Consider the following 14,773-nt stretch of genomic DNA (forward strand, 5'->3'; position numbering starts at 1 on the left):
TGTGTGTAATTCTTACACCTTTCGACAGGCATGAGTCGATAGTCTTTTATACAACTACTTATTATTGAATGTTGTATATTATTATCAAGCATACCAAATATTTACTAACTCTCCATATTATCCTCGATTAAGTTTCTAACCAGGCAATGCAGATAACTTACGAATAATAATAATTTTGCTCTACATCATATCACTCACTTTACCAAATAGAGATTTACTTCAGTTATTAGTTAATTAATGGTTAAACCTGGTAATTTATTAAGATTTTTATTTTCATCAAATTCAAATTAAAAAATCTTCTTTCACTGTAAAACTTTATAAGTTACTAGCTGACCCAGCAAACGTTGTATTGCCGATATTGAAATCGCGATACAAAAGTAACTGTCCGATTCTCAGACCTACCCAATATGCACACAAAATTTCATGAGAATCGGTCATGCCGTTTAAAAGGAGTTTAACTACAAACACCGCGACATGAGAATTTTATATATTAGATTTAGTGCAAGTCAGGATGATGTACAAAGGTTAAATGAGTCTAACAATAAATTTAGAAACATTTATCGCAACTATCATCATTCAAATAATCTTTCACATTATAATAGGCCTTAGATGTTAATTTATTTTTTACGATACATTTAAATTTTTAATTAGTAATATTTTAATATAATTTGGGAGCTTATTATAAAATATAACACAGTTTATTATAATTTTTTTTAATGTTATCTGATTATATCATATTGCATTCATGATTCTAATTTATATTTCTTGGAGCCGTGTCCTGGCCTCGATTTTTAAATTTGAACATGATTTTGATTCATATAATGGATGCAACACCATACAAACAAATTTGAATAAGTATAGCTATATTGTATTTAAAATACTCATTGATTTAAAAGATTGGCTGTTGAGTTTCTATTAAATATGTCCTTCTCGCGAGCTCTACGTTTTCCGAACACGTGGTAGATTTAGTAATTTAAATGAATTTTTATAATTACTATTCAAAATCCCTTAGTTTAAGCCTATTTCAATAAAGTTTATTTGATACTTAGAGATTAATACGTAAAATTAGAAGAATGAATTTAAAAATAAATACAGGTCAAACATTCAGTATGTTTAATTTATAACTGATAATAAACATTAATTTGTTTACTTACATTCACTGAATTGTACATCAATGTATGTTAATCAAATGTTCAAAACAAGCTCGTTTAAATTTAACTCGGAACGTAATCGGTGCGAGACTGCTGCTACTAAATAGATAACCTACAACAGATACCTCCTGTTATCAGCCGCGTGCGATGACTTAACCCCTCCGTTCAGCACACGGACTATTCTGTTCATGTTGGCTTTTTTGTAATGTTCATCTGTAAAGAAGAAATATTTAATATGAATTTTGAGGAGCACAAGGTTATATTATAATGCTAACAATCACTTCTTTAGGTTTCAAAATATGTGGTATTACATTGTGTTTGTTTGTTTAAAAATGTGTTTTTCTTAAAAATAACATCATTAGTGCAGTTATTTGCACTGATATTTATTTATACTAATGAGTCATTACTAATGATTTGTATTTTGGATCATATCGATCAGTAGAAGTGAGGACAGCGGTCGATGCGACCGTCGGGCGGCATCATCTGTTAGATAAACAAGCGCAGTGCGTTATCGGGGCGCTATCGCATTTTCCGGAGGCTGGGCGAGCGTCGAACGACGACCGGCGACAGTGCCACCGGCGCACGCGCACCGAAAGCATGTGCCTCGCGCCGACCTTGCGATGTACATAGAACCGGCCGCGTTCCGAGCGCCCAGCTCCGAGTCCCTCGCGCCCTCCCAACCGCCCCCCATCTGGACGCAGTGCTTACCGTCGCCTTTATTCGCAGGCAAGAAAGCCGCGCTCAAGACCTTCGAGGAGATCCATCCGCTCATTCAACAGGCCCGCAAGCGAGAACTGAAGCTCATCATCCGGGAGAACTCCTGGCCCATCAACAGCCCCATCCGCGCCTCGCTGTGGCCGGCCCTCTGCAAACAGCACCAACATGGCAAATCCATGCTCGACGGCTTCTACTGGGACATGGTTACACAGGTCAGTGTACTCTAATTATGCAATTACAATGGTCACAAGGTTAACAACTCTCAATCGGCTCATATTTTTACATAGATAGCGTTTGTTAGGTTCAATTTTTCCTCAAGGCTATATGTATTTACTTTGCTGCGGCCAAATGTTTGTCAGGTGTTGGTAACTAAAGATAAGTGCTGACGCACTTCAAGGTCGGAATACGACGGTGTTTTCATTCAGTTACTCTTTTTGTAAGGATGCTCGAAGCGAATCGAGCCAAGCCAGTCTAATCCCTATAAGAATGATCATAAAAACCAATATTGTGTCATGCGAGGGTTAAAAGAGTTGACGAGTGAGTATACGTGACTGAGAGCTTATTAAATTGATACCTTATATGGACAGCCATGGTAGATCTTTGTGCTTGAAACTTTTATAAATAGCTCTATAGAAATCGTATTCGACCCTCGTCTTATATTTAGCAAGAATGCGAAGTCCCTTTATAATATTATCTACTCACTAAAGTATAAAAAATATAAGTGCTTCAAACTTATTGGGTGTTCAAAAGACAATATTAATATTATTAGTGACTTAATTTCTCTGCGTTCGGCACTGCACGACCTTGCCTACGTATTATGATGCAACCTTAACTTACTGTGATTCAATGATCGTCAAGACACGTGCTCTTTCCATTCACTACGACAACATGTCGTCACTGCTGACGTCACGAGCCTCTTATCCAGACTTGATTACTATTTTTTTTTTATTATAACAAGGAGCGCTTCCGATATCCGGAATCTGTTTGTAATAGCTTTGTTATTTCTTTGTCTTATCGGATGAGTCATGCCTTTACGCGGAATCGCGCGCCGACATTATATATTTTTTAAGACGCTTACGGCGCTTATTTCTGCCGTTAAGCAGAAATTTGTAAACATTACTGTGTTTCGGTCTGAAGGGCGCCGTAGCTAGTGAAAGTACTGGGCAAGTGAGACTTAACATCTTATGTCTCAAGGTGACGAGCGCAATTGTAGTGCCGCTCAGAATTTTTGGGCTTTTCAAGAATCCTGAGCGGCACTGCATTGTAATGGGCAGGGCGTATCAATTATCATCAGCTGAACGTCGTGCTCGTCTCGTCCCGTATTTTCATAAAAAAAACGCATTCTTTGCACCAGGTGCTTTTACACTAACAGCTGCGTGGCATGTGGGTAATTAATACGCTAACTGCATATTAAGGTTTGCACTATAGACTTAGAATATACTAACGTAAAGACGACCTGTACCTAAGCCCGATAATGCTTTACCATTTTAAAAAATTGTCAATGTGCGCCTTAGCTTATGGTTTTATGTTCAAAATACTAACAAGCTTATACCAAGCGTGGCTTACTGTTTACGATTTGTCAATTAAAATCATTTAAAGTTATAATATCTTCTAAATAAAACACTCATAAAGGATTAAAACGCGTGTAATTGTAACTGTGTTTTTTCATCACATTTTTGCGTAAAAGTTACATTATTATTTTAGTTAACTGCATGAGCAGATGAAATAATAATAATAATTTTTTTTTTTTTTGCGCCCAAGCAAGGGAATGGGCTACCCTCCGGGATAACGACGGGAGGGAGGTGGTGAATGCTCATGCATACCAACGCAGCCTAAGTCTGCGTTGGTTATGTGGGACTCACGTGAAAACCTAGGTGCCTACCCACTAAACACCACCTGCAGTTGGCTTTGGGCAGGTGCCCTCTAAGCCTACATCGAAGGCGACCTTCTCATGGGGAGAGAGAGGCGCAAGCGGCACTCCCTATGGAGTTTCCGCTGGGATAATAATAATCATCTATTCAAGACTAATATATATATGGTCTACCCTCTGCGGTTAAAGAGTCAAAGACTTAAATGAGTCAAAGATACTATTTGTCATAGTTGTCATTATGAAGTTTAGCGCCATTTATTGCCTCGGAGTTGATATTCGCTGTAGACAGATGGCATGGATCTAATGTAAAAACACAGTTACAAATTGACACGCTTTTTAATCCTTTAGAAGTGTTTTATTTAAATATGTAACACTCGTGTTAATCAAAGAAAATACTATATACTAATATCTTCGCTTACTTTTTCTATCTTGCTGTATGTCAGTCGCTTTATTCGTCTATACGCTAGTAATTAATAAGTCTATAGTGTGCAACAAGGAGCGTCTTATTGCGAAGTGTTTGTTGAACCCACTGAATACCTTGTGTTCGACTTCAACGAGCGCGCATTAGCTCTAATAGTCCATCTGCAGCATCACAACTACGTGCTGTTAACAATGGCGGAACAATTATATCATACTTGTTAATGATTGCTTATTCATTACAATGTTTTTGTCTATTTCGCTACATGTCAATTAGAGCGTCTACTCTTTGTCCGACGTCTTTATTTGTACGTTGCTCAACCGCAACCTAATCAATATTATTCTTGAGTTATGCTAATGATTATTGAGTGATTACTTACGGTACGCAGACGTGGTCGCTTACTATGGGCCTTATGAGTAAGCTCATGGTCGCTCAGAGGGTAATTTAGAGGGCTATGCTCGCAGTTTCCCTGCGAGATCGAATCAGAAATGAGGAGAAGCAAAGTTACGGACATAGTCCAAATGATTGCGAAACTGGCAGTGGGCAGGGCACATAGTTCGACGGACAGATGGCCGTTGGGGCAGTCAAGTCCTCGAATGGCGACCACGTATCGGAAGACGCAGTGTTGGTAGGCCCCCCACAAGATGGACCGACGATCTGGTTAAGATCGCTGGAATACGTTGGATGAGGACAGCGCAGGACCGATCGTCGTGGAAATCTTTGGGGGAGGCCTTTGTCCAGCAGTGGACGTCTTCCGGCTGATGGTGATGATGTTGATGATTACAAAAGTTTACTTGAGTTTGTTCTTCTTATGTATATAATTAAATTCAACGGTGAAAAATAGTCTTCACTAAGCGTTTGAGCTATCGAGATTATCTCTCAACCTATACAGGTACTTCAATGTTTTGCCTTACTTAATATAGAAAATATTCATATGTCTTTCAGCTAGTTAATCCTATTTTAATGCACAATATTCCGTCATCGTACTGAATGTTCTTTGCTATTTATAGCTCAATGCAAAAATTACAAATTCTCTCCACTGAAGCGACGTTGTGTTCTAGTAAATGCATAAGTGCAATGTGTTTACAATTTCTGCGTACGCGTTTGGCACCGTGTCAACCTTTCGGCTTGTTCACCTTCAGAACGCGGACCAAAAACATATGTGCTTTGTACATGCTGGTATTTATGTATCGAATTCGTTATGGGATAATTACATTCGCAGAGGCAAATTGTTTCGCTAACTCAACAATTCAACTGTGGTATCAACCCGCTTCTCTTTAAGGAAAGGTTAAGGTTTCTGGTTATGGGTCGATAAGATAATATCTAACATTAAAATTTAATCATTTTGAAAGTTATAATTAGGATTCCAAATTAACCAGTGTTCAATACTGAAACAAAAAAGATAATTTATAAACATGAAAATTCATTCAGCGAATAAATAAATAAATATAAATATTGACACACTTTTACACAAATTATCTTGCCCCAAATTAAGCACATATAGCCTGTGTTATGGGTTGCAAGACAACGATATATTTAATACAATATACTTACTTAAACATACATAAATACATGTTAACATACATAAATACATTTAAACATCCATGACTCGGAAACAAACAACATTCATAATATAAATGCTTGCACCTACCGGGATTCGAACCCGGGACCTCTAGCTTAGTAGGTAGGATCGCTAACCACTCGGCTATGCAGGTCGTCAAAACCATGAAATATAAATAAAACCCTTGAGTAAATTAGGCAAGAAATTAAGACTGATAGACACAAATCGCAGCTCACGAAAAATTGTGAGTATTTGAAAACGAGTATAGTCAAATTTATGGAAGATGACTCAAGCAGTAGACTTTGTGCACGAAACAAAGACTATATACCGAAAGAGGGCGAGCGTAAGATAAAGCGAGTTGTTACAACGAAAACTGACATAGGTCATCATGTTATTTTCGTGAGTAAATGTAGTATTTATCGAACGTAAAACAAGGTATTTTTACATTCCGCGGACGCGGTAACATAATGTCGATGTTATTCCAACTGAATAATTTTGCGGTGGTCTCGGAGAATCTAGAGATCAAAAGCGGTCTCAAGGCAACAGAAACAAAGATCGGCGTTACGTCTTATTTATGGTTGGTATCGTTATATTGGTTACGATAACAGCTGTTATTAAAGATGAGCATTGTAAACGAGTTTATTGATTTTTGAATTTGGAGCATGTCATTCGTAAAGCAATATGTAAATCTAATACATTCTATACGAATCTAGATAAGACAGTATTGAATTCCATACTAATATCAATAAATTCTGAATCAACCAATTGAAAATAAGTTTAAGAATATTGCTGCGTGAAATCGTTCTTATCCCGCTGAGCAAAATCTAGAATATTCTAATTTGGATTGCAACTAAAGTAGAACCATGAGTAAGTTAAATTATCGTGCCAACTTTTCTGTAATGCTCAAAGAATTTAGATGGAAGTTGCTTCCGTTTTCCTCGTCGCCAAATGTAAACACCTTCCGTCGTGACTTGAAGATGATTCGAGCACCAGGATCGTGGCCACGTGGTGGCATCTGCAAGGTGACCGAGATGCTCGCCAAGATTCCGGTATTTTCAGAATTGAGTTTGTTTTAAAATAACATTCTCCAAAATTATGGCCATTCATGAGCCGGGAACGATGATATCATCGCTGTGCATTTCCTGTTCTACATCAGGTGTTTTGTTCTTTTACTTCCGTTCTGATGAAGGCCGATTGAAACTCATGATAGGATTCAGTGCTTTTAAATTCGATGTCGATTCTTATGTTTTACTGTGTTGTTTTTTTTATTATGTTACATTTGAATGTACTATTCGGAAAAAACTTTCTTCGTATTTTATATGAAAAAAACAAAGCAAATGACTTGCCGAATTGGAGGTAGTGATATGATCCCGTTTCTGTTAAAAAAATTGTGAATTTTTAATAAATAAACGCGACTTTAAGCAGTCCTCGCTTTGTTAACTGAAAATGTTAGCATATAGATAGTATTAATGAAAAAATGTTAACCAGACAGTGCTTAAAGAATTCGAAGAGATTGTACCTTTTGGGAATATAAAGGCCAGGGCTATATGGCTAATATGTAACATATCCCAGCCAAACACTTCTAATAATTGCTGAGTGGCTAATGATGTGTGTTGTTTAGAGTATTTGTTATTACACCCTTTCTATTGATCTATTCAGACCGCTTTCTCTCAACTTCTTGCTGTAAACTCATCAGTTATGCGTAGTAGAGGACCGAATCGGTACTTCTGCCCAGCGGTAAAAAGCTTATAAGGCACAATAGTCTTCCAATCTTATCGTTATCAGTGTGTGGTTAGCGTCCAATTCCCTTCTGAGGACGTTCTTGTCGTATGTGATCCACTTTTTATCGCCAGTTATCATTCATTCTCTTCATAAACGTTTTGGTTACATTACTTCTCAATAAAGAATCGGATATATATACGAATCATGAAGTTTTTTCAGTGAGCTTGTGTGGCACTCAAATATCTGTCTTTTGTGTACATACCCTTTTTTTAAATGAGTCTAAACTGTTTTGAGGTCAATTCCCAGTTCTTCGGCTATGTGTTAACTACTGATAGGCCGATATTGCTACTTTTTTTAAACAGTAGGCGTCCATTTTATCCGTAACAAGGCGACCAGAGCGATATGTATTTTTGGCATAAAAATTTCCGGATTGAAAACGCTTACACAAACTTCTTCATAAAATTGGATCTGTATCTAATATCATCATTAGATACATGGATTTTGACAGAAAATAAAACAAAAGTTGAATACTTTATATTGTTATCTTAAGCCAGCCAGATAAAAAGAGATTTTATTACAAGTATATCATACTATATTTAAAAATACTTTTTTCGGCGACCTATTAAAGAATTGCGTACAGATCATAAAATAGTTCTTTACAAAGCCTTACAAATATTCTTCTTTTGTTAACACAATGACTTAAATCTCTACAATTTTTGTTAGCGGTCCATGCTAGCATTTATGAATAACTTAGATTCTAGAATGTTAGTATCTTTGGATTATTTTTATTTTATTTTATGAAAATGCGGGACGAGACGAGCAGGACGTTCAGCTAAAGGTAATTGATACGCCCTGCCCGTTACAATGCTAATCTCGCTAAATAATCTATATCAAACAATAATATTTGACCGTATTATAAAATTTCATTTGTACTTAATTGATAAACAACTATTTCCTTGGTATAGGTCATACGAGTTGATAATACTTGAGCAAATATCGATGCTTCTATTTTAAAATGAGTTGTTATCACTAGCGGCTATAATAGCTGGTGTGTTGCCAACGTTTTTGTATCCACCTTGACCTCGAGGTTTGTCCAATAGCTTAGATCAGTACACAATGAGTTATAAAGAATGAGGATATCGCGATATAAGAAGTTACAATGGTATTATTACACTATATAATTATCATATTAAAAAATACTAAAACGACCTCATAACTTATTTACAGTAGTTAAATGACACTACCAAATTGGAAACAATGAGATAAGACACATTTAGATTAAATTCAATTAATTACGGTCACTGAGTTCAAAGCAAAGCGGAACTCTTTGATTAGACAAAAAGTTTCACGAATGCATTACTGCCAACGAACTTGACTCTAAATACTAGGCTGCATTTAGTTCTCGGCCGACGGTCAGTGCTGATTGCTGACGTCGTCGGTCGAGCGTAGCGCGTACCGTAGGCGCTGACGATGTTGCGTTTAGTACTCAGATGACAACAAACTTAATTGGGCGTGAACAATGCGAAGAAAAATGAATCCATTTTAAACCTTAATATGTGCGTAGCACTTATGAAAGATTACGGAGTAAAAGACGGAGAAGATATCATGTTTACTCAATTATTATCGCAATTAACACGAATTTTTGTTTACGATTTTTGATGACGATGTTAGACACGCGCGTACGGTCAGTCGCTCGATCAGCGTTGCGCTGAACGCACTAATTAGTAATTTATCGTCATAGCACGTCAGCGGACCGACGGAAGAGCTGAACGCGCGTAGCAAGTCAGCGCTGAATTGCTACGCGCGTTCATATGTTTTCATAGTTATAGCTACGATTGACCGACGTCAAAGGTGACCGTCGCTCGGTCGACCACTAAATGCAGCCCTGGGCTTCACTACCATAAATATAATCCGAAATTTAAGCAAAACTGAAACAATTCATTTCTTTTTATATAATATTAGTGCCCCAATATTTCGTCACGTATTTGATAAATGCTGTGGATAAATTTATCAAGACGATCAATGAAAATACCTCGTAGACTACTTGCCTCCATAATTTAATTATATTTAATCGGATTACAGCAACAATCCGACGGTCTCGCAAAGTAAGGTTTTAATTAGATCTCCGCGTCTACAAAGTATTAATAACTGAAGTCTGGACCGTATTAAGATTTATGAGACATAATTTAATTAATTTTAATAGCAAGGAAAGCCAATATTGTTGGGATTTAGTTGTGTTTTATGTTCAGGCATCAATCCACAATGAATTATATATGCAGTAGGACTTGTGTCCACTAAGAATACTGCGAATAATCATTCCCTCATGACTGAGGATCGTGGTCATCATCAAGTGGTCCACACTTAGAGAGAACTATTTGTTTCCATCGCGGCCCTGACGACGGAGCTAAACCTCGGGGACCTGAAGTCTTTTATTTGGTCCATCTGGTAGGAGATCGGGCTCGCTTGCCATTCGTGTTCCCAACTACGGCCGATTTCTCCACGCTCTCATTACCCCACGCATTATGTGGCCAAAATACGAAAGAATAAGTTGGTGGCATATCGTGGACAGACGGATTTTTATCTTGAGCTGTGAGAGGATTGGCACATTTGTTCGCTTGGCCGTCCAAGGTATCCTCAACATACGCCTCCAGCACCACATCTCCAAGCCATCAATCATCTACCTCTCTCGAGCCCGTGTCATCCACGACTCCACGCCATACTGAAAAATGGGGAATATGAAACTCAATACAGAACTCCGATTATACAAGGGGAAAAAAATATTTAAACGTTGCCCAACTACATCACAACAAGCAGAGTCATCGCTAGGGCGTGCCCCCAAGCACATGGCACATTAGATCTGCATATTTAAGTACTAATGTTGCCAACAATAATAATTTTACCAGTATGAGTCTCCTTTGCACAGGATGCCGCCTAGATTATGGGTACTACAAGTGGGAAGCAGTAATATGTAAGCATTACTGTGTTTCGGTCTGAAGGAGCGCCGTAGCTAGTGAAATTACTGGGCAAATAAGACTTAACATCTTATGTCTCAAGGTGACGAGCGCAGTTGTAGTGTCTCTCAGAATTTTAGGGGTTTTTCAAGAATCCTGACCGGCACTGCATTGTAATGGGCAGGGCGCATCAATTACCATCAGCTGAACGTCCTGCTCTCTCGCTCTGCTGTCTCGTCCCTTATTTTCATAAAAAAAATAATAACAAAAATATGCAGTACGAGGATCAATGAACGTACGAGTATGGTCGGAGGTGAGTATGCCATCATGAAGTGATGGTATACTCACCTCCGATGGTATACTCTTGCAGTATCAGATGAATAGGTTATCACCTATTCCCCCCGGCCGTGACAGTATAAACAAGCCATGCTGTAGTCGAGTTTCGAACTAATAACGGTTTTTACTATCAACATGCTGTAATTATTCATATTATGATTTACCGGAACAAATTGATTTGACACTATTTGCGTACTATTAATATATAGTTATCATTTATTTATATTATTATTTTAGTAAAGTTGGTTTAACCTACGAAATTCATTCAAAATTTATCTAAAAAAGTAATATAATATATCTCAAGTCAATTTCCTAATATGCAATTATTGGGGTTGAGCAGGTTATCAACTGTAAAGTAGATCCTTGTAGATGGAGCCACAACTTGAGAGTTCAACAAGATATTCCAAAATTTACGATCCATGCCTACTCGGACGGTTGGCTCAGTTGGTACGAGCGCTCGGACAGAACCCGCGAGGTCGCGGTTTCGAATGAGGAGTCCCGCATCGTTCATAAATTTTAGTTACAAATTTAATTTGTTTAATATAATATACTAGCTGACAGGACACTCGCTGTTCTGTCAATAGCAAAAAAAATTATACAAGTTCAAAAAATTTGAGTTAAAAATGAAACAAAAACGTAATATTTAGTAATAAAATGATGGGGATTAATATCGTATTTGTGTAAACAGCTTTTACATTACCGCTTTATAATTGCCAATTTTTTGAAGTAATAGAATGGACATAAGTAGTATGTTATCCTTAAGAGATAGAAAAAGCACTTTTCTGTAGGCCTATTAAAGATATACAATTTCACTATACATTATTTTGTTCTATCTCACAAGGATTTTCGTTGACAAACAGACAGACAGACGTGGCGAAGGACTTTGTTTTTTTTATATGTTGTGATATACAGTAGGACTATGTCTGGTGAGACATTGACACAGGTACTTTTTGCAAAAATATCCTAGTGTGTTCGGTGACCGAAGGCGCCGACAGGCAAATTTGGTAATACTCCCATATTACGAATATAACCATATAGCACAGTGGATAGTGATCCCGCTTACTGAGCTAGAGGTCCTGGGTTCGAATCCCGATAGGTGCAAACATTTGTATGATGAATATGGGTGTTTGTTTCCGAGTCATATGGATATTTATAAGTATTTATGTATTTTTAAATACGTATATTGTATTAAATATAGGTATCCTAGTTTGGGGCAAGATGATTTGTGTAACAGTTTGTCAATATTATAATAATAATTATTATTATAACACGAATACTGAAAAGGCCGCATCGCCATTTTTGTGATACTGTATATATCAATATATGTAGTTTATATGTGATAAGGCAGGCACGTGAGCACTGCTCGGCGGTAGCCGGATCTATTTGAGGAGTTGGCTGCGGGCCACCTTGCCAACTTACTTACAAGTATTTATTTAGAGTTCATTTCGGCACACTTGCGGGTATCCGTAAATATTGTTTTACGTGCGAATCGAAATGTTGCGTCGATACCGCGCGCTTGTTATATCACGCTTTGGGAAAGCGCACTTGTTTATATCGTTACATTTACATTAATGCTGTACGATATACTACCTAATAACTAGTCGTTCCCGCCCGCTTAGCTCGGCGAATTTTAAAAGGAAGGAACGTTGGAATTCGAAAAATAAGTAGCCATAAACCATCTAGGATAAATTTCGCATCGAATGGTGGTAGTTTCGTGTCGATACGACAGTGGTTTAGGCGTGATTGAGCTTCAATCAAAGACTATTTTCTTTATATATATATATATAAGATCTTGTCTATGGGTGTGCCAGATTCTTCAATGCCATTTAATGTTTTGAGCGCGGGTTTCTACCCGATGCAGGTGCATTTCTTTCGTTGGCATAGAAGAGACCTTCACGCAGGCGAGAAAATCCTCCACGCGGCGTAAAAATCATGACAAGTTAGTACGGACAGATAGAAGAGTATGAAAGTATGAATCTGTCAAGAAGGTTGTAGGTCTGCGATTGAATTGAGATACCTAAATTGACTCTGGTGTTCGAAGCATAGACTTACGGCCGTTTTCAATAACGTATCTCTAGTTACGGATAAATTGCTATCAACGTTTAATGACAAGATGTTATTTATCCATAGTTATGTCCAGTATAGGTTAGATGTTAGACGATGGGTTATTGAAATGTAAATAAGCGTAAAAGGATAGATAGTTGTCTACCTCTAGTAAGTTAAACAAAGGATAGATGGGTTATTGAAAACGGCTGTTAGAATACACTAGCGTATTGATTACCTGATAGCTCGGAAATGCGTCAATGTGTGACTTATTATTCAAAATACATAATAAGAAGCTAATACGAGAATAACATCTGACGTGTCTACAATAATAATAATATTAACACACTTTTTACACAAATTATCTTGCCCCAAGTTAAGCATATATAGCCTGTGTTATGGGTTCCAAGACAATGATATATTTAATACAATATACTTACTTAAACATACATAAATTCATATAAACATACATAAATACATTTAAACATTCATGACTCGGAAACAGACATCCATATTCATCATATAAATGCTTGCACCTACCGGGATTCGAATCCGGGACCTCTAGCTTAGTAGGTAGGATCGCTAACAGCTCGTCCAAAATGGCTGAATATTTCCACAAATATTATTTGCTCAAAATATTATGCTTCTATATCGTGCTCACTCTCTTCCATCGGTTAATATTTTAGATCAAAGGAATCGCACTCACTTTGTACGGCATCAGTGTTTCGTATTCATTATTCGTATTACCATACCGACCTGAAGACCATGACGACCTGTATAGCCGAGTGGTTAGCAATCCTACCTACTAAGCTGGAGGTCCCGGGTTCGTATCCCGGTAGGTGCAAGCATTTATATGATGAATATGGATGTTTGTTTCCGAGTCATGGATGTTTAAATGTATTTATGTATGTTTATATGTATTAATGTATATTTAAGTAAGTATATTGTTATATATCGTTATTTTGTAACCCATAACACAGGCTATATATGCTTAACTTGGGGCAAGATAATTTGTGTAAAATGTGTGTCAATATTATTATTATTATTACCATACCAGATGTCGGTATTAACTGACCTAGTACAATATCAACGAATTTGTAACTTTGTATCGTATGTAATTGTGAAGTTCATTCGATGCAACTTTGTTGTCGTATGACGTAGATAAGTGTAACAAAAGGCTATTGTTTGATGTTATATTTGTTAATTAACTTAGGAAATATAAATTATTCATTATTAATCGTCCACCGATGAGCTTCTTTTAGTCCACCTTTCTTTCGACCATTTTGATTTCAGAACCTCAAACGTCCAAATTCTATTATTTATTATCCAAATCATTATCGCTTGTATTTGTTTATGTTCAAATTCATCAATTACACGTGTTTTAATCCTTTTAAAAAGTATTTTATGTGTATGACTTTAACTTGTTTTTTAATATTAGGTACCCACTACAATAAGTTGAAACATTTGTGTCGCCGACGTGTTACGTGAATGGTCTATGACCTCTCTTCGGGGATTAATGCCGCAAAACTCATAACTCGTATGGCTACGGAGGTCCCAGTATTCCATTCATTATTATCACATTGTAATTTCAATAGATAATCCGAAAAATGGAAAAGTCGTCGACAAATGTAAATGGGAATGAAAGGCAGATTGCATGAATTAAAATCGCGTGCTCTACCATTTATCTTACTATTCCAGATTTGAAGAAGTAAGTCTACACAACGTCTAATATACTTTTTTTTTGACGAGACGAGTAGGACGTTCAGCTGATGGTAATTGATACACCCATCGCACAGGATTATTGAAAAACCCCAAAAATTCTGAGCGGCACTACAACTGAGTTCGTCACCTTGCGACATAAGATGTTAAAGTCTCATTTGCCCAGTAATTTCACTAGCTACGGCGACCTTCAGACCGAAACACAGTAATTCTTACACGTTACTGCTTCACGGCAGAAATAGGCGCCGTTTTGGTACCTATAATCTAGCCGGCATCCTGTGCAAA

At 37.2% G+C, this 14,773-nt stretch overlaps 2 protein-coding genes across 8 annotated transcripts in view; both read left to right on the plus strand.

Annotated features, from left to right (window-relative positions):
• LOC126979898 (endonuclease/exonuclease/phosphatase family domain-containing protein 1-like) overlaps positions 1 to 14,773 on the plus strand; it is a 301,297-nt gene that overhangs the window by 117,471 nt on the left and 169,053 nt on the right. The window lies entirely within an intron of this gene.
• The window catches only part of LOC126979897 (GTPase-activating protein skywalker), a 100,358-nt gene that overhangs the window by 14,109 nt on the left and 71,476 nt on the right, over positions 1 to 14,773 (plus strand). For 5 of the 6 annotated variants that reach the window (XM_050829477.1, XM_050829478.1, XM_050829476.1 and 2 more), the window contains exon 3: positions 1,878 to 2,080. In XM_050829477.1, the coding sequence (XP_050685434.1) occupies positions 1,878 to 2,080 (203 nt within the window). Of the gene's footprint in view, positions 1 to 1,710; positions 2,081 to 14,773 lie in introns of those variants that run through there. The other variant, XM_050829479.1, reaches the window with a different exon arrangement.

The sequence above is a fragment of the Leptidea sinapis genome, chromosome 4, assembly GCF_905404315.1.
Source record: "Leptidea sinapis chromosome 4, ilLepSina1.1, whole genome shotgun sequence".
Classification (NCBI taxonomy): domain Eukaryota; kingdom Metazoa; phylum Arthropoda; class Insecta; order Lepidoptera; family Pieridae; genus Leptidea; species Leptidea sinapis.